The sequence below is a fragment of the Dromaius novaehollandiae genome, chromosome 23 (assembly GCF_036370855.1).
Source record: "Dromaius novaehollandiae isolate bDroNov1 chromosome 23, bDroNov1.hap1, whole genome shotgun sequence".
Taxonomy (NCBI): Eukaryota; Metazoa; Chordata; class Aves; order Casuariiformes; family Dromaiidae; genus Dromaius; species Dromaius novaehollandiae.
The window spans coordinates 7,531,158-7,550,465 of record NC_088120.1 but is presented as its reverse complement, the minus strand read 5'-3'; the positions used below and the strand labels follow the sequence as shown (position 1 = coordinate 7,550,465).

Genomic DNA, 19,308 nt, shown 5'->3' with positions numbered 1-19,308 from the left:
CGGCGAGGGCCCCGCCGAGCTCCCGCCCGCTTATCTGGAGAGCAAACAAGGCGGCCGGCGGCGGGTGACGTGGGCCGGCGCTCGGGGGCCGGGGTGGCACGGGCAGCGGGCAGTGAGCCTGGGCACCTGCCAGCACCTCCGGCCGGGCTTCGCCGCGGTGCACCGAGCGCACCGGGTCTCTGCGGGGGCACGCGGGCATCGGGACGCCCCATGCTGCCTCCCCAAACCCCCCCGCTCACCTGGGCAGTATTTCCAGGGGATTTTCAGCCCTGGATCAGGCTGGATCGCTGGCGATGGCTGTTTCCCCCCTGCTGCCTGGGTTTGCTGTTGGGGCAGCGGGATGCAGGCGGCGAGGAGAGGCTTGCGAGCCTCGATCTGCCCGAGGCTGCTGCCTGCGGAGAGGCCGGCCTCGGAGGAACAGCTCTTTCGGCTATCGATTTCCCTTTATCAGAGAGCAGGAATATGCATGGGGCCGCGATCCTGATCAATCCCCGCTGGCAGCCGATCGACCGGCCGCTGCCAGCCGAGGGCTCCGGTCGGGAGGCGCTGGGGACACGAAGGAGAGGCGCTGAACGCGGGCAGGACCCGTCTTGCCGGGCTGCCGCCAGCTCCTGGCTGCATTTCTCACCTTCCCAACTTATCCAAAACGCAGCGAAATGGCAGAAAAGCGGGGAGCGCCGCTGCCGACGGCGGCGATGAGCCGCGTGTCCCCGGCACGGGGGCCAGGGCGGGGTGTGCGGGGCGGCTCCGGGAAGGGGGATCCCGGCAGCAGCGGCCCCGCAAACACACCTGTGTCTCCGGCGGGTCGATGCGGCCCCGGCCCCCTTCCCCGCGGCCGGGGGGACCTGACAGTTCCTCAATCAGGGCCGGGGCTCATTAGAGGCGCCGAGCGGTGCGGCGGCACCGGGGGAGCAGGGGGAAGGGCTGGGGGGAGGAGCGGCACCGCGGCCTCCGTTATTGATCGCTCCGTAGCCAAAGGTCAGCGGCGTCGCTGCACGGCGTCGCTGCACGGCTCGGGGCGGAGGGAGGCGCGGGGCTGGCTGCTGGGGAGCGCGGCCTGGGGGGCTGCCGGGCTCGGGGACGGGGAGCACGGAGAGCTGCGCCGGAGCGGGGAGCCCGGCGCGGGATCGGCCCGTCTGCCTCCTCGCCCAGCCCCACGCGTCGGCCCCTTTGCGCTACGCTCCCGGGTCGCAGCGTGCCTCAGTTTCCCCACCCGCAGACGGGGCCGGGGCTGCCCCGCGGAGCGGTGCTCGGAGCCGCCGGGGCAGGGAGCCGCGGGAGCGCCGGGGCGGAGGCACCGCGCCGAGAGCTGCCTCGTGCCCACCCGGGGCGCGGAGCCGGCCATCTCCGGATCTCGCCGGGGCACCCGCGCTCGGGCCGGCGCGGGAGGCGGCGGGGCCGGACGGGCTGCGCTCCGATGGGGCGCTCGCTTTCCTCGCCTCGGCCTCGCCGCGCGGGGGAAGATTTACAGGCTGTCAGAGCGAGGGCGAGAGGTCAGCAGGGGTCAGAAAGTCCATTTCGGAGAGGTCACTGTCCACTTCTTTCAATCTAATGAAGCCATTATTTGTGAAAGCGGCCGCTTTGCCGGCTATTCCCTTGAAGCCGAGCAGAGCACAGCGCCGGGCGCTGAAAGGACAGGAAGGGCTCCCCTTCCCTTTCGCAGCCGCCATTCAACAGGCCCCCAAAACAAACACGCCACACACGGCAATGCAGCGCGGCGCTGGGCCGGCTCCGCTGCGGGCTGCGGCGCAGGGCTCGGCACCTCGAGGGTCCGTCGTGCGGTGGAAGCTGCCGCGCTCGGGGCTGCGGCGCCGGTGTAGAAAGAGCCGGTCACGGCGAACGGGCAGAAATCGGGGGCCGCTGAGGAACTTGCTGCCGCGTTTAAATAGAATTGCAGGAAAGAGGCATGTGGGGCTGCCGGGCTCTCCGATTGATCGGCTGCGGGACGGGAAGCGGCTGGAGGGAGGAAGTCGATGCACAATGATGGATTATTTTCCGAAGGATTAGTTTCACAGAAAGCGAGGACTGATTCCTTGCCACATCCTTCCCAAGCGAGCCGGCTGGCCGCTCCGCAGCTCTGCCCACCTCCTGCGTTGCAGGATGTCCTGCCTGCCCCGGGACACCCTCCGTCCACGGTGGGGGCTGTCCCTGGCCAGGCTTCCTGCAGCCGCTGGCGCTCGCGTGTCACCTCCGCCGGTGGCAGAAGGTGCGGGACGTGCGGGACGTTGCTGTCGGGGCTGTCGTGCCCCGAGGGCACGGGGGTGGTGGAGGTGCCTGCTACCCCCGGGGGCTCTGGACGTGCTCGTGGGCTTTTTGCTTCGCCTCTTCCAGGGGTGATGCAGGAGCGAAGCGCAGGAGCAGGCTGCGCCGATGGCTTCTTGAGCTGCAACTGGAATTGTCCGGCAGGAGAGAGTGAAAAGGAGGAAGCAGGAACAGAGAGATGGAAGGAAAAGACACGGAAGAGTCTCCTTTTTTTTTTTTTTCTCCCTCCCCTCTCTTCCTTCCTTCCTTCCTCCAAATTATCCCGAGCAAGCAGAAGAACAAGCCGAGCCTGGCCTGTCGCTGCGTGGCCGGGAGAGGGGGCCAGACGCAGCGCGGCTCGCGGCGCTCCCGGGCCGGGCCGGTGCCCCGGGGCCGGCGGCAGCCTGGGGCCGGGGCCGGTGCCCCGGGGCCGGGCGGAGGGAGCCCAGCCGGGCGGGCCGGTCCTGCCGAGCAGGCTCAGGAGAGGCCGCTGCGACAGCGAGTCGCCCCCGGGTCCCCGCTCGGTAGTGACCGAAAGTGACCGGTGTCGGAGTGCGCGGAAGGAGCCCGGCGGAGACCCGGCGGATGCCGCTTCGTCACCGCGTGGGGCTGAGGGCTGAGGCTGGGAGGAAGGAGCCTCGTTGGCGGAGCTTCTCCCCCCGCCCCGTCCGTCCCCGCGGCGCTGGCACAAAGCCGAGGGACAACCCAAGAGCTCCGCTGAATCATCAGCCCTGCGGAGTGCTGATAACAGGCCATTCCTGCTCCTCCTGTCCCCAAAGTGACTCTGGCTCATGTCCGCTGCGGGAGGTCACAGCCCCCCCCCCCCCCCCGGGCGGGCGATAGAGGGGAGGAAAAAACACCAAAACAAAAATAAAACCCCGGCTGCTCCGCTTTTGCCCCAAACGCTGCTTCTCGGAGCGCGGCGAAGCCGCGAAGCCCTGCGAAGAGGGGAAGAGGCGGCGCAGAGCCCCGGGGGGGCCCGGGGGGGCCCGGCCTTGCCCCGACGGCGGCGCGGGGCGGCGGGAGGAGGAGGAGGAGGAGGAGGAAGGGCGGGAGCCCCCAGAACCCTGGACAGGGAGCGGCGGCGCTTCAGCACCATGGCCAGGGCCGGCGGCACCGCGGCCGCGGCGGGCGGCGCCCCCACGCCGCGCGCGGGGCCCCACGCGGGACGGGCCCGGGGGGGGGGGGCGGGCAGGGCAGGGCATGGCAGGGCAGCCCCCCCCCGGCGTGGCCCCGCCGCCCCCCCGAGTGCCCAGCCTGGCAAGCGGGGTGTGCCGCCCCTTTCCTCCTCGCGGGGGTCCACGCGGGTGGGAGTCCCGCGTGGGGCACCGCCGGGGCGGCTCTCCTCGGGGAGCGGGCGGCGGGGAGAAGCTTTTGCAGCTCGTCCCCGCTTGCTCTGGGGGACGGTGCCGGGTGAGCTCCGCGTGGGGGCACCCCACGCAGCGGCCGCGGTCGCGGGGGGGCCCGGGGGCAGGGGCCGGGGCCGGGGCCGGGCGGGGCGGGGGGCGGCGGCGGGCGGCGCTGTGCCTCCGCCGCGGGGCCCGGCCGGATGGCGAGCGGGGCATTGTCCGCTCCGCACCGGCCACCGGAAATGGAGGCGCTGGTCACTCGCCCTTTGTCCCCGCCCGGCCCGGGGGGGGCCCCGGCCGCGGCCCCGGGGGGCCCCGCCGCCCCCGGGCCTGGTCCCGCCGCAGCACCGCGCCCCGTCGGGGGGCGGGAAGGGGTTGGGGGCGCCGGAGCGGGGGGGCGCGGGGCCCCGGGGTGGGGGGCTCAGGGCCCCGGGGGGGCGCACGGCCCCGCTCCCGGGGGGGGCCGCGGCTCGGGCCGCCCGAGCACCCCGCGTTCCCACGAGGTTTTCTCGCCCACTCGCGGTTCTGGCCCGGGCGAGGGGCCGCGGGGCCCGGCCGCCCCCGGGGGATCGGCGCGGGGCTCCGGGACCGACCCGAGGGGGGTCCCCGGGGCCCGGCCGCGGGTCGCAGGTGGCTTCGCTCGCGAGGGGAAGGGGCGAGCGCGGAGAAGCGGGGTGGAAGCCCCGTCCCCCCCCTCGGGGTGGGGGTCCCACGGCCCTCAGGCACCGGGAGGGGGCTCATCTCTTCCCCTTGACAGGTGGCCTCGCCCCGATTGGGGGTGGGGGGGACGGGACAGACCTCCCCCTCCCCAAATCCCTCCCGGAATGTATCGCTATTAACGCGGGGGGGGGTTAATTAGGGTCACGTGGGGGGGAGGGCGGGCGCCCCCCGGGCGGGCTCGAACCCGCGGCGCGGCGGGGCGGGCGGCGCAGGCCGGCGCGGCGGCATGGCGGAGGGGGGCCCCGCGCCCCCCGGCCCCGCGGGTGGGTGCCGGGGTGTTGCGAGGCGGGCGGGGGCGGCGGGGGCCGCTATTGTCTCCGAGAATTTGGGAGCCTTTGAAAAAACCCTCGCGCTCCCTCCCACCCCTATTGTTGGAGTGAAGATGGAGTCAAACCTCTCCCGGCTCCCTCCTGTCGGGGTCTAAGCTGGGGTTTTTTGTTGCTTGCTTTTTTTTTTCTTTCTTTTTTTTTTTTTTTGGCTGGGCTGATACCCTCAAAGCTGGCCGAGGAGGAGGAGGGAGGAGGCGGTAACAGCCACAGCGCGGAATTTGCAAGCGAGTGTCGGGATGGGGTCTGTTTCCAACCAGCAGTTTGCAGGTTAAGTTATATTATTGTCGCAGCCGGCCTCGGCTCGGCGATTATTAATAACGGCGCCGCGGGCCGGTCGCAGGCCCCCGCGCAGCCCCGGCCCTCCGCGCCCCGCTGCGCCCCGCAGCACGCCTGGGCCCCGCCGCCTCCGCTCCACGGCTTGGGCCGGGCGTTTTTTTTGCTTTTGGTTTGGTTTGGGGTTTTTCGCCTTGCTCCCTGTCCCGGGATGAGCCCAGAAGTTTGGGGCTGTCCCCGGGGGTCGGGGTCGGTTTTGAGCCGGGGGCTCCCGGTGCCACCGGACGGCTGGGGACTTGGGAGGGGGGAAGAGAGCTGCTTTCTCCAGCGCGGCTTGCTGGGGACAGGGCGATTCGGGGTTGGTATTTTGGGGGAGATTTTCCTTTTTTGTGTTTCAGGATTTGTTTGTTTGTGGGTTTTTTGGGGAAGGGGTTCAGCCTCTTTTGGGGGGAGGGAGGGACGGACTCGGGGGTCCCACCCCGGCACTGCCCGGCTCGTGCCGGGAGGAGCTGCCTTCGTTTCCTCCGGCTCCTGGAGCGATCCCTGCGCGCACCCGGAGGCAGAGCCGACCTCTGCGTTTGGGGAGAGGAGCTGCCTTTTCCCCGCAGGACCCGAGCAGGATTTGGCCCCCTGGGGCAGCGGGGAGCAGCCCGCGCTGCGAGGGGAGGCTCCGGGGTCCCGGGGCCCCTCGGCTCCCCGGGGCTCAGCCGCTTCCCGGTCTGTCCCCAGGTGCGAAGACGGGCGAGGAGCCGGTCGGAGAGTCGCCCAAGGCCGAGGACGAGCCCCAGCTGCTGCACGGCTCCGGCATCTGTAAGTGGTTCAACGTCCGCATGGGCTTCGGGTTCCTCTCCATGACCGCCAAGGGCGGCGCGGCGCTGGACTCGCCCGTCGACGTCTTCGTGCACCAGGTACGGGGCGGCGGGGACGGCGTCTGCCCGGGGGGGGGAAAGGGGGCACCCCCGGGGGATGCCGGTCGGGATGGGGACCCCCACGCCGCCTCCAAAGGCACAACCGCTCCCCCCGCTCTGGCATCCCCGGGGAGCTGGGGACCCCCCCAGCTCAGGGCTTGTCCCCCCCAGCCCGTCTCTCCCTCAGCCTGCCGGAGGGAGGGCAGGGGGGGCCGCTCGCCCCTCCGCGGCCCGGGTCTCCCCTCCAGGGACCGGCCCTGTAAACCGATCCCGGAGCGATTTCATTTTCTCATCATGGTTCCCCGGGGAGCCGGGCGGGGGGCCGCGGGCCGGGGGGAGCAGGTGCCCGCGGGCTCGGGAAGATGCCGCTCGCCCCGCGGGGCAAGGGCAGAGCTGGCTGTGCCCCCTCGCCCGGTGCGAGGTCCCGGCAGCCCCGAGCCGGGGCTCTCCCCGGCTGGCGGCTCATCCTCGCGGGAGGCTTTAGCTCTGCCCGGGGCTCCGGCGCTGGGAATTAGGGGAACAAAACGGTCTTTGGTGCGGTGCTGTGCGCCCGGTGCCTGTGCTGCACTCGGGGGGGACAAAAGTCCTCCCCGAAACTTGCCCTGGTGCGGGGATGGCGAGGCTCTTCCTTGCGTGGTTGCTCCAGCTGCGGCTGGCGCAAAGGCACGTGGAGTCACATACATGCCCCTATGGATGCTGTATAACATGTATAGTGTGTAATAGCGTATCGTGGTGACTGCCGGGTGTCGGGGTGGGAGCTGCAAGCGCCTTTCCGAGTGGGGCAGTGCCGCGTGCGTCCGGTCCGTGATCTGCCCCAGCGCAACGGGGAATCGCCGCTTCGGGGCTGCGGCTGCTCGAATCGCCTTGCCGGCGGGCGAAGACGCTGCCCGTGCAGCCGGGGCCGAGCCGGGGGAGCTGGGGACGGGCTCTAGGACGGCGCCCGAGAGGGTGGCGGGGGCTTGGAAACGCGGCTGCGCTGAGCGCGCCGGCTCCCCTCTCCCGCAGCCTCGGCTCTGCCGGGGGTCACGGGAATGCCGCGGGAATGCCACGGGAATGCCACGGCTGTTGGGGCCGGGTGGCACCAGCATCTCTGGAGCAAACACGGGTGTTTCCCTTGGTGCGGCTGGGAGCAGCCACGCGGGATTTGTGCTGCCCGGACCGATCTAGCAAGTGAGCAAACGTGGCTGCTCCGCATCCCTTTCCCTCGGGATGCAGCACGAAACGCTGTTTGTGGCAGCCGCTGTCCTGGCCCTAAATGCGGCTCAATCCGCCGCAAGGGCCCGGCTCGGCCGGGGGAGCCCACGCAGCCCCGCCGGCCCCCAGGCAGCCGCAGCGGCGCCGGGTCCTCGCCGCGGGGAGCCCACGGGGCTTTGCACGCCGGGGCGATTCGGTGCCAGCCAGTGCCAACCGGAGGGGCTGCGCAGGGTTGTCGCCCCCGGAGAGTCGAGTTTGGTGATTGCTCCTACCCGCGTTCCTGCGGGAAGAGGGGATGAGCCGGGGCGTCTCTGCCCGGTGCATCTCGGCGCCTGGGGAAGGCTGCAAGCACAGCGGGACGCGGGGAGCCCCGACTGTGGCGGCCGGCGGCGTGCGACGTCCCGGCACGTTCGGGACCGCGCGGATGGCTCCGGGGAGGGCAGCGGGGAGGCAGCGGGTGCCACGTGCGGTTGCCCCGTGCGCACGGCGAAGGGCAGGGAGCTTCCTCGCGGATTTGTCCACGCGAGGAACCATCAGCCCCAAGCTGCCTAATGGGCCGTGGGCTGCTACCGCGGAAAGTCGTTTCTCTCCCGCGGCTGAGCTGCGGAGAAACCAGGAGCATCATGGCTGGCGGCTCAGCCGTGCCGTCCTGGGCGTCCCGGGGAGAGGGAGCGGGCAGGCTCCCCGTCCCGGCATCGAGGCCCTCCCGCAGCATCGGTGCCGTCTCTGCTCCCCGGGCAGCGTGTCAGACCTCAAAGGGCAAAAGCCAAACGCTGCCGTGGGGGGGACGTGGGGGTGCCGGGCTGTGCACGGTGCCCCAAGCCAGACATTCAGGTTTAGCGGCGCCCCGATACCCCGTCCCTTCCCCTCCCCTCCCCATTTCCATACGTGAATGATGACCCACAGGAAGTAATTGTGGGAGAAAGAAGGGAATTGGCCTCTTTAGATCTATTAAATCACTTTATTACAGGAACCAGGTCTGAATGGCCCCTCTCTGCGGGGAGCGCGTCTCCATCTCTCTCGCCCTTTATCTGATCACAAAGAGATTAAAATCTCGGCAGGACAGGAGACTAACAGGGCTCCTCGGGGCTGCCTTTCCCCCTCATTGTGAGCCCAAAATGAGGCATTTGGGTTAAAATGCCTCCCCTGGACGCTGGCGATGGATTCATTTGGGGGCTGTGGGGAGGCAGAGGTGAAGCCCAGCGGAGCAGGTCGCCCCGGGGATGCAGAGACCTGAGCAGCGCCCACGAAGGGGCTGGGGGTCTTCGGCCGGTATAAATCCAGCTAATGCTGGTGAAACCCCCCAAACTGCGGTGTTTCACCCCGGGGATGCGGCCCTGGGTTCGCACCTCCGCTCTGGGCGTCCGGTTGCAGGAGCATCCCGGCTCGCAGGGGCTGCCCGGGCCGGGGGAGCCACACGCTGCCCTGCGCCTCGGCTCAGCACCTCGGGGCGTTTCACCAGCCCGGCAGCGCTAAAGTCTGGGAAAAGGCAATTTTAGCCGGTTCGTTGGCCCCTTCCCGTGCCCTTGGCAAAGGGAGCTTCCGGGCGAAGCTGGGAGCCGTCCGCAGCGCTCGCCGCGGGGGTTTGGTCCCCGGGGTCGTGGCGAGCCGGTCCTGCGCACGAGGGATGGATGCGGTCGGGCCTCGGGCAGGATGCGGCCTCCAGCCCTGAGCCGGCGCATGGGCATCCCGGGCACCACCGAGCGCCCCGCGTCCGCGTGCCGGGAGCACCCGGGGCCGAGCGCGCCCCTCGGGAAGGGGTCCCTGGGGTCGAAATGCACTTTGGCATCTCTGTTTTCATGGGGGAGGGGAGGCAGGAGCAAAAAATTTGTGTTTTTCCCGGTTGTTTTTTGAAACTGCTGCTGGCGCAAAGCTGCGTAGCGTGCGCGCCGCGTCCCGGGAATCCGGCCGCGACATCCGATCCCGAGCGGCGAAAGAGCGCGGCTTTATTCCGCCCCTGCAGCTCCCTCAGCGCACACAAAAAAAGGCTCCTGTCTCTGTCTAAAGATTAACTGATGGCTGCAGGCACATCCCTTCCCCCAGCGCCCCGGCCCCAGGCCGCGCCGGCAGAGAAAACACCCTTAAATGGTCTCCGAGATAAACTGGCCCAAATGAATGGGATTTCTGCCATTCTCCGAGGGGACTGGCGAGGCCAGGAGCCCCGCGGCTCTGAGCCCCGCTCCCGCCTTTCCCTGCTGCCCTTTCCCCCCTCTGGGGAATAAACCGGGTCCGAAGCCGGGCTGAGCGACGCGGCCGGGCTCACGAGCTGGGTGCAGCCGCCCCGCGACGCGCAAACCCGCCCTGCTCCCATGCTGAATTTGGGAGCATGGAATTAATACGCAGCAGCTGATCCCGATTAGCTTCCGTGCAGAGCCCGGTGCTCCCAGCCGCCTCCCCGCGCCGGGTCCGGCTTGGAAAGCCGGGGAGGTTTGGCTGCGTCAGGGGGGTTTGAAAAGCAAACGGAGCAAAGGGAAGCGGTGGGTTTGGGGCAGATGAGCTGGTGCGTTGGAGCCCCGATGGATGCTCGTCCTCAGAAGTAGTGTCTAGTGTTTGGTTTGATTTGCTTCGCTGCAGAAAATTAAGAGTATGAGTAGCTAAACCCGTATCTTGGCAGGAAAGTAACTTTATTTTGGTTGGGTTTGGATAAGAAGAAAACCCTTTGGGACTGTTGCTGCAGAATACAGTAGGGCAAAACTAGAAAGTAGTGGAAATATTTCGGTGAGGCTCCCTGTGCTCCCCGGACCGGCTCCTGCAGGCGGGTGTCCTGTTCATCTGCGTCCCAAGGGCTTCGGGTGGAAGAGGCTCCTCTTCCCGGGCCGCGTGTCCGAGCGGATCCCCGCTCCGCCCTGCGCGGGGCCGAGCCACGTTGCAGCAGACCGCATGGCTCCCGGCGCCAGGAAAAACCGGCGGAGCGATTGGGGAAGCCGCAGGGAATGGGGCGGGTGGGAACGGCGCGGCGTCCGCACGGGCTGCAGCCGCAGCAGCGGGTTCTCCCACGGGTGCTGGAAAATCCCGCGCTTGCCGAGCAGTGCGCTGGGTCCAGCCCGCGGCCGGGGCGTCTGCGGCAGAGCTGCGCCTGGGGCCAGGCTGTGAACGCTGTCTTCAAGCTGGGCCTAATGCCGTCTTCAAGCTGGGCCTGGCGCCCTCAGCTCTGCCAAGCTGGGCTCGCGGGGCTGCTGTGCCGGGCGCTGCCTCGGCCAGCTCCCGACCGCCCCGGCCTCGCGGCCCCAGAGCCGCCCTTAGCTCCGCGCCCGGCGTGTTTTCCAGGAGATCCGAGTTTAAAGGATGCCGTTTTCCCACGTAGATAAGGCTGGAGGTGCAGCGGCTGCTCTGCCCCGGGCCCCTGCGCACACAAAGATGGTTTGATTAACCGGCCGGCCCGGGAATAATGTGTCCTTGTGCGGCGCTGCCCGGCGCCGGGGCAGCCGCGGGGGCAACGGTGACCCCGGTGCTGGCCAAGCCCCCCCGGCGCCCGGCTCCTCGGTGGCCAAACGCTGGAGGTCCTTTGCCAAAGCAGCACCTCGAGGCTGGAGTGAATGGCGCAGCCTCTGCTGCTGTTCCTCGCCCCGATGGTTGACTCTGGATCCTAATGATGGCAAATTAAATCCCTGAGCTAGGCTATGGTTTAAAGCACGGTTTTATTGTGAGGATGCCAACGCTTTGTGAGGCCAACCCTGGAGCGAGTCTGGGGTGTTGCTACGCTACCCCTCACCGAAACCAACCCCTCGGGACTGATCCAGCCGCCGTGGGGCCAGGCCTGAAACCCTGGCACTGCAGCGGCGGGTCCCGGGGTGCTGCCCGCTCCCTTCCTTCCCGCGTCGCCCCTTTCCCCAGGGGTCCGGCTGGGTGAGGGGGAGAGCAGGGCTGGGGTGGGATCACTCCCGGGGGTTGATGGCTCCCCGGGGCAGGATCGCTCCCGCCTGGGCCGCCCAGCGCCCGCTCCCAGGGTTGACCACCACCCAACGGGGCGCGCGGAGGCGATGCCGGCCTCGCCGTCCGGCTCTGCCCAGCGCGGGGCTCGGCGAGGCCGTGTCCGCTCCGGCCTCCCTTCCTCCCCCCGCCGGGGGCCTGGAACTCGTGGAATTTGCCCGGCGCGCGCAGCGGACAGGGACAGCCCTTTGTTCTCGCTGCCCGGCCGGTGGCGCGGCGGGGGCCTCCCCTGCGCCCCCCGCCAGCAGCGCCGGCTCCTCGCGCTCCGAGCCCCCCCCCCAGCCTCTCTTTATTTTGGGGGGGGGGGCGGGGGCCTGGGAAGGCTCCCGCTTTGTGTGTGGTGCGGGCCGGGGGCGCGGGGCCCCTTCCTTTCAGATGCAGGAGGTATGCAGCTAATTCAATGGGCTGCAGTTTGATTACCTATCTGATAACAGAGGAATGCCAGCAATGCCTGTGTTTTGGGAAGGGGGCAGGGGATGCGCGGGGACCACCAGCCACTCGCAGCTCACTTCAAAAGGCCGCGGCGGGGGTGGGGGGGGGCCGGGGCGCCCCGGCCGCTGCCCCCCTCCCTCCCCGGGGAGAGGGCGTTTCCTTTGGCCTTTTGGCGGAGGGGGCCGGGGGGCCGGGGAGGCCGTTGTCATCCTCGCCCGCTCCGGGAAAATAAATAGCTTCCCCGGCACGTTGCGGCGGCTTCTGCCTCGGTCCCGCTCTTCCTCGCTGGCCCTGCCGAAACGGGGTGCCAGGCGTTTTGGGCTGGGGGGCTGTGGAGGCAGAAGCTGGACCCGGGGCCGTTGCATCCCGGGTGCCCACGGGTGCCGGTGGCCGGAGCCCGGGCCGCTCTCCCGCGGCTCGTCGGGGCGGCCGGGGCCCTTCTCGCCCCCCGCGGCGGCGCGGCTTTGTCCCGGCGCGCAGGGCCAGCGCCTGGGAGTTTTCATCCCGGCTCGTGTAAACACAGCTGGGCCGGCTGCGGCTGTAAACACCTCCGATAAAGATCTGCGGGAGGCGGCTGGCGCTCGGCCCCCGCGCTCGGAGATGCCCCCCGGGCCAGGGAGCGCAGCGCGGCTCCTCCTCGCCTCCGACGTGCTCCTGGGGTGCAGCGAGTTTGCCCGTCCTCAGGGGCCGACCAGGGCTCGCGCCTCGCTCCCGGTGCCAACGCTCTTTGCTGGGCGGCTGCTTCGGAGGCGAAGCTCCTGCTCCCGGCAGGGACAAGTGTGGTCCTGCCGCCAGGGCTGGGCACCTCCCGGGGCGCTGGGCACCTCCCGGGGCGCTCGGCACCGGGCAAACTGAGCGGCACCCGGCTGCGGCTCAGCGCATTCCCCGGCCTTAGCCCGCGCGGTATGGGTGGCGGGGCTGGCTGGACCGGCCCGGCCGGGCAGAGCTGGGTGCTGACGCCCGGGACCCCAGTGCGTCCTCACCAGGGAGCTGGTGGCTTGTGGCTCGGTGCTGGTTTTGGAGTGGGCCAGAGAGCAAAGGTTTCGCGCGATCCCCTCCCAGGGAGCCCGGCTCACCCTGAACCGCCCCAGCGGGCAAATGGACGGGGCAGATGGGCGACTCGGCCCGGCAAGCGGTTCTCCTTCCCCAGCACGCCGGCTCCGTCCAGCCCGGAGCCAGGTCCTGGAGCGGGGAAAGCCCTGGGAGAGGCTTGGGAAAGGAAGGGGACTCGGAGCCGCAGAGAAAGGGGGCTTGGGGGTCACTCCTGCAGCCGCACCGCCTCCCCGCCCCCCTTCCCCTGCCCCTGCGAGCAGGCACATCCTGGAAGAGCCCACTCAAAAACCAACCAGCCACCCTATTCCTCCCTCCCCGCCTTTATTGGGGTGTTTGCAGGCGGGTGCCGGGGGGGGGGGGGCGGGGGGGGGGAGGTGAGGGCAGCGCCCCCGGGGGCAGCGCACGCCCGGCGCCGCCGCGGGAAGAATGGGCAGCGGCGCCACGTGACGCTGACTCAGGAGCCCATGAATGGGCGAGAGGCTCCATTCATAAAAAAGCAGGGTCCCGCTCCAGGCGCCGGGCTCTGCCGGGAAGCGGAGCCGCCCGCGCCAGGCCGGCAAGGTGGAGCGGCTCCTCCTCTGCCAGCAAAGCCCCCTTCGCTCTTCGCTCCCCCTCCTTCGCCCTAGCAACCCCCCCCCCCCCAATCTGGGTCTTTCCAAACTCCCGAGTTTGATTTTGGGGTGTTGTGGCGATCCCGGGAGGGAAAAGAGCTGCAACCAGCATGGATGATCCAGGGCCAAACGGCTGCTTAGTTTGGGGAGCGTTTAAAGGGCTTTAGCTGAATGGAGCTGCAGCAAAAGCGATGTATCATTTGGGTTTAGCCAGACCCGGGGCCAGCAGCGCCAGGCTCCGGCAGAACAGGTTTTTAAGGATGCTCGGGGAAAAGGACCGCCGACCTGGGTGAGCTAAGGCCAGAAGAGACTCACATTTTTGGTAACAGCCTCGCCGTGTCACACCGGGAAACCGTAGCCTTCGGGCCCCAGAGAAAAGCTGCTCATTGTTCTGGGAAGCCGAGCAGGGAGGGACGAGCAAAGGCCTCCCTCGGGGCCCCGAGCTCTACACCGGCGTGCTACAGCCTCTGCGCTGTGGCTGTGGTTACAGAGAAACCTGGGTTTGCCAGTGCACGTGTGCGGGGGGGTCACTGCGCATCCCACAGGCCCTGCCTCTCCGCAGGGAAGCGCGAAATGCCAAGTCAGGGGCCGTCGTTTCGCTGGGGCAGGATCAGGTTGGGCGGGCATGGGGGGACGTTAGTGTCCCTCACGTCATGGGACGATGCTTGCGGGGCTGGGGCTCGTCGTGGCCCACCAGCCATGATGGCAAGCTCGGGTCTGGTGCAGAAGCGAGGGGCTCAGGACCTCTGCACCCCTCATCTGCACCCTGGGTAATGTCTGTCTGCAAACGCGGGGCCTCAGGGGCACGTTGGCATTTTGGGGCCCTCGTGCGCCAGCCAGAGGGTCCCTCAGCCGCGGCGCTGACCCCCTCCATCCCTCACCTCCCGCAGAGCAAGCTCCACATGGAGGGTTTCCGCAGCCTCAAGGAGGGCGAAGCTGTCGAGTTCACCTTCAAGAAGTCGTCCAAAGGCTTGGAGTCCATCCGGGTGACCGGCCCCGGCGGCGTCTTCTGCATCGGCAGCGAGAGGAGACCGAAGGGCAAGAGCCTGCAGAAACGCAGATCGAAGGGAGACCGGTAAGGGGCGAGCGGGGCTGGGGCCGGGGCCGGGAGGAGCCGCTGGGCTCCAAGCCGGCGGGGGCGAAGCACTGAGCGTCCCCGTCCGCTGGCGCCTCTTTTGCACCCCCGAGGGGTGCTTTGGCGCTGGGAAAGGCTGGGAGCAGTGGTCTTTCCTTGGGGGAAGACGCTTCCTTCAGGCTTTAATGCGTGGCAGATGCAGCTTTTTGGAGAAAGGGCAGAAAAGCAGCAGCGAGAGGGCAGAGGTCGGGGATGCGCCAGGCTGACGCTCCCGTCGTGCACGCGAGCTGTGGTCGCGTGATGGGGCTGAGCCGGCCGGGGGGATTTTTTCCCAAGAAAAACCCCTTGTTGGGGGTCAGGAAATGGCCGGACGTCCTGGCAGCATCTCCCGTGGCGGCACTCAGCCCCGGGGCGAGTTTCCTGCCAGCCTCCGCTGTGGCTCCCGTCACCCTTCTCCTCCCAGTCCCGGCTGCCTGGCGAGCGGCGCCTGCACCCGGCCGTCGCCACGAGCGATTTGCCGAGGGGTCGGAAGGGGACCGGGAAGGAGAAGGAAAGCAAATGGTTGTGGCCGTCCTAGACCCGAGCAGGATTTAAAATGGATATGAGCCAGCTCCCTCTCCGGAGGGGTCTGTGCCCATGATGTCTCCGGTTTTTGTGCCCGCCGTCCCTGGTTTCGGCACGTGGGTTTGCTGCCATCTCCTGGGTGCAAGCAGCACCACTGGGCCAGGCCCAAACTGGCCGTGCTGGAGCGGGACTGGGAGCTGCGGGGGCTGCGCTGCGAGAGCCACCGTCCTCCCCCAAAGAGCGAGCTGCTCCCGCGGCGCCGGGAGCCCCGCTGGGAATGGGGCTGTGCGGAGAGGCTGGAGCCCCCGACCCGGCTCCCGCGTCACCCGCGGCAGAGCCTGGCGCTGACCCTGGGGACAAGCAGTGCCCCACGTGCCAGGAAAGCAGGATGGATGGATGGACGGATGGATGGATGCCACCAGCATCCTCCCGGGGTGCGCGACCTCCTGCAATGGGGACGGGTCTCCGGACAGAGAAGGGGTGACTTCAGGGTGGCAGCGTGGGGCAGGGGACGTGTCCCTTGCAGGGCTGCTTTATGCATGCAGAATTTGTCGGGTGCCACCGGCCGGCCATGGCCGCTGGACCCGCTTGCACGTGGCAGCCCGGCGTCGGGACGTGCACGAGCGCGTCGGCCAGGCCCCGCTGCGGCAGCACCCGGCCTCGTTGGGGTCTCCCCCCTCAAACCTCTCCCCCGCCCCCAGATGCTACAACTGCGGCGGGCTGGACCACCACGCCAAGGAGTGCAAGCTCCCGCCGCAGCCCAAGAAATGCCACTTCTGCCAGAGCATCGCCCACATGGTGGCCAACTGCCCGGCGAAGGCGCAGCAGTCGCCCGGCTCGCAGGGCAAGGCTGCCTGCTGCCGCGAGGAGGAGGAGATGCACAGCCCGGGCCTCCTCCCCGAGAGCCGGGAATGATGGCGGGCGCCGGGGGGGGCTTCCGCCGGGGCCAAGCGGCTTTGACGGGGCACCGGGCGGTGCTGGAGGGGGGGGCAGGACGGGCGGAGCGGGCAGGGAGGGCGACGGCGGCGGCAGGGTCTCGCGGAGGGGCCCTGCCGCTGCCTCCCCGCGCGGCCCTCCGTGTGCCAGGCACGGCCTGGGAAGAGCCCTGCTTTAATTGGGATGGCTCCAAAACTGGGGGGAGGCGGTGCCCAGTGCACCTCTTCCAGCTTGAAAAAAAGCCGCATGCGATTCGCTTTTATTCCTTTTCTAAACGAAGCCAGTGAGCAGCATCGCTGGGAGAAGCAGAGCAGCAACATCCCGGGGAGCCGCTGGCGGTGCCTCCTCTCCCGAGCCTCCCACCGGCTCCGGCCGTGGAAGAGCATCGCCGGCGAAGGCAAGCTGCGTGGGGACCACTGCGGTGTCCCCCCGCCCCGTCCCTCCCCATGTCCCCAGGGATGCAGGAGTGACGGGGCGGTGGGTGCAGCGCGGGCAGCGCGGTTTCCTGCCGTCGCCCCCATCGCTGTCACCGGCAGGGCCCGGATTTGGGCTGCGTCCGGGAGGAAACCGCACGGGAAACCTTGAGCCCCAGACACAGCAGTGCCTGCTCCCCGGGATGTTGCTGGTAGAGTTTCCCCCAGATGCTGCATATAAAACACGCCCGGGGGCTCCGCGTACCGAAACGTGGCTTGATCTAGACACCGCGTTGCCCAGGTCTGGATCAAACCCACGTGGGATACAAACATGCCTCTGCTCCTCCCGCCCGGGTGTTTAAACCAGGCCCCGGACGCCCCCGGCCCGAGCCCCCGCCGCGGGCGGAGGAGAAGGGTGACGCCGCGCGTTGGCCGCTGCCGTCCCTCCCGGCAGCCCCGCCAGCCCTGCCTTTATTTATCGGCTCCGGCGGACCGCTCTCCCCCAGCCTCCCCGTCCGTGCCGCAGCCAGCGCCGAGTGAAACCTGCACTAGGATGTGCGTGAATGACGTATCTTTGGGTTTGTTTGTCGTCTTCGTTTTTTTTTTTTTAATATAAATATTCTGTTTTTGTATTTTTGTATATTTTAATCTTTAAGGAAAAAAAAAAGAAAAAGAGAGAGAGAGAAAGGACCTAACTCCTGCAACTTATTCTCAGGTATTCGAGCAATCTCAGGGATAAAATGCCTCTGCAGCCCAGCGCTGGACAGAGAGGAGGGTTTTTTCTAACAGCACAAAGACGTGACAAAGTTTGTACGGGAAGCGTAGATCTACCTCACTGGATGTTCGCTAGGTCGCCTGACGTGTCGTTGAGCTTTTTGGTTGTGTTTTTTGGTATGTTTGGGTTTTGTTTTCTTTCGAGCTGTATTTTCATAGTCTCTTTCCCTTCCCCACCGGACCGAGGAGGAATTTGGGGCTGTCGCTCCGCGCGAGGGGACGGAGAAGCCAGGCGGTGCCAAGGGGAAGGGCCCAGCTGCTAGAGCCCGCGCTGGCTCCCCAGCCCCAGCGTTTCTCCCAGCCCGGTGTCTTTGCAGACTCTGCTCTGCTCCTCTCTCGCGTTCGCGCTCGGGCACACGCGTCCGCTCGCGGCGGCCGGGGGAAGCTCTGCGCTCCTGGTTTGGGGCCGCGGACGGCGACGCTGTGTTAAACCTCGCCGCCCCGGGGCCGGCTGGGCCCTGCCCTGGGAGGCCACCTCGCCGGGCCGGCGTGCCGGAGCGTGGACACGCTTTCCACTGTTTTTTAGGTAGCGATAGGTGTAGATGTAGATCGGGACAGGGACAGGTAGGGAGCACCCGCTCCGTCCTCGCCACCAGGACCCATCGTGGGGCTGGCTTAGGCCGTCTCGTGCCGTCCAAACCCTACCCGTGCCCGGGGCGCGGAGTCGCTCCCCTGGCTGCTTCCCTGCTCTGCTACAGTAGTTTTTATGGTGAGGTGGTGGTCTCTTTTTCGGGAGGGTGGGGGAAGGCCTTTTAGTTCTTGAATAGCTGTGGGATCTGTACGAACCTGCTTCAGGATGACCGCTTTTGTCTGAACGGGGTAAATGCAATAGAGCGCACTGGGTTGCGTGTCTAAGCCCGGGCTTTGGGTCCCGCTGGCACGTTGCGGGGGGACCCCGGCCTTCCCGCGTCACCTTGCTTGTGCCGGGTAAACTGCTGCCCCCCAACTCTTGTATCTGTCTTGAAGAATCATGTAGAACCTCTCCCCTCCCCCTCCAATTTAATGGTTTGGTGACTTTCTGCTAGATGTCTAGTATGTGTAAATATCTCTGTAAATCTCTCCATTTTCTCTCAGTATTCTCCTCGATTATTGTTTACAAAGGTAAGAGAAAAAGAAAAAAGGAAAAAAAATAGCCAAAGCATCTAATAGGTTTTGGACCAGGGAGACAGGCTCTTCTCTGTGTACTCTGCCTTGCACCTCTGCCTGTGTGGGGAGATGACTTCTGTAACCATCCCTGTCCTAGACTAAAGCAAATGGTAAATGGCTTAGTGAATTGCTCAGGTTTTTCTCAGGGCCAGTAAGGTGCCAGGATTCAAGGAAAAAAAAAAAAAAAAAACAGGGATTTTTATCTGTGAAGGGAAGCCACGCTGGAGAAGATAGAATTTCTTGCTTTGCATCTTCTCATTGCATTTGCTCTTGTGGTTCTTCCTGTATGTTGACAATAATTAATAAATTGCTGCATCATCACCTGCCCTGCCCATGCAAGGGCTGCAGGCGCTGGGCACTATGCATTACGGGACCGCGTGAACTGCAGGTGGACGAGGCTGCGCACTCAGGGTCGAGCTGTAATAGGGGAGCATTTGAATGTATAAGGAAAAAATGTCCCTCAAGAGATGTTTTCTCCCCTGGTGCAAAAGCCTTGAGTCACACGATTGTCTACTAGGAGACGGAAGAATGTAACTCCATGTTTACTGCTAGCAACCAAAGCTTGTTTGTGTGAAACTCTTGAATTTTTATGAAGTGGGTGGGAGGGGGGGACAGAAGTGGTGGCTGTGCACCGCTCAGGGGTCTCACCCAAGCCGGGCTTTCCAAAGAGCAGATTTCCTGCTGGAGTCCCTGCAGCAAGATCCAATATTCCTGTCGCTGCAGGGTTTTTCCCCCTCCTTTCGTTTTTTTTAAATTTGTTTTTGTACCAACTATGTAAAATGTGTTTTTTTCTTTTCTGGAAAAATAAAAATAAAGACCATGGGCAATGGCTGCTGGTGATGTTTTGGGTACGGTTTCTTTGTTTTCCTCCCCCGGGGCTGCGAGGTTGAGAAACCCAGACCCAAAGGAGCGGGGGCTGCCAGCGGGCTGGGTGGAGGGGGCGAGCGGGAGGCAGCGCCGGGGATGGGGGCACGGGGGTGCCTGAGCCATGGGCAGCACGGCCCTGACCCGAGGTGGGATAATGGTGCCAGTGCTCCGCTCCTCCACCAGCCTCCGCCATCCTGCTGCGAACATGTGTGCGGGGGGGAGGCATGATCGGCCCGCAGTGCCCCACGACGGCCTTGGCCCTGCTGTCACCCTCCAGCCCCCCAAAACTGCTCCGGCCTCGCTGTCACCTTCCTGCCCCCCCCCAAACTGCCCTGGCCCTGCTGTCACCCTGAGGCCTCCCGCCCTAAAAACCGCTCTGGCCCTGCTGTCACCCTCCAGCCCCCCCAGAACTGCTCTGGCCTCGCTGTCAACCACCTCCTCCCGCCCCCAAGCCACCCCGGCCCTGCTGTCACCCTCCAGCCCCCCCCCCAAA

General features: G+C 67.1%; 1 protein-coding gene across 1 annotated transcript; it reads left to right on the top strand.

Annotated features, from left to right (window-relative positions):
• Positions 1 to 4,628: 4,628 nt before the first annotated feature.
• On the top strand, positions 4,629 to 18,779 carry LIN28A (lin-28 homolog A). The gene is made up of 4 exons (XM_064525046.1): positions 4,629 to 4,906; positions 5,642 to 5,820; positions 13,931 to 14,115; positions 15,381 to 18,779. The coding sequence occupies exons 1-4, from the start codon at positions 4,876 to 4,878 to the stop codon at positions 15,592 to 15,594; spliced, it is 609 nt and encodes a 202-aa protein (XP_064381116.1). The 5' UTR covers positions 4,629 to 4,875; the 3' UTR covers positions 15,595 to 18,779.
• The last annotated feature ends 529 nt before the right edge of the window (positions 18,780 to 19,308 follow it).

What these genes read in the sequence shown, in the direction of transcription:
- LIN28A (XM_064525046.1), top strand. Translation starts at nt 4,876, where the DNA reads ATGGGGTCTGTTTCCAACCAGCAGTTTGCAG. An exon ending in TTCCAACCAGCAGTTTGCAG is followed by an intron (nt 4,907 to 5,641) that starts GTTAAGTTATAT and finishes GTCTGTCCCCAG; the next exon opens with GTGCGAAGACGGGCGAGGAG. An exon ending in CGCAGATCGAAGGGAGACCG is followed by an intron (nt 14,116 to 15,380) that starts GTAAGGGGCGAG and finishes CCCCGCCCCCAG; the next exon opens with ATGCTACAACTGCGGCGGGC.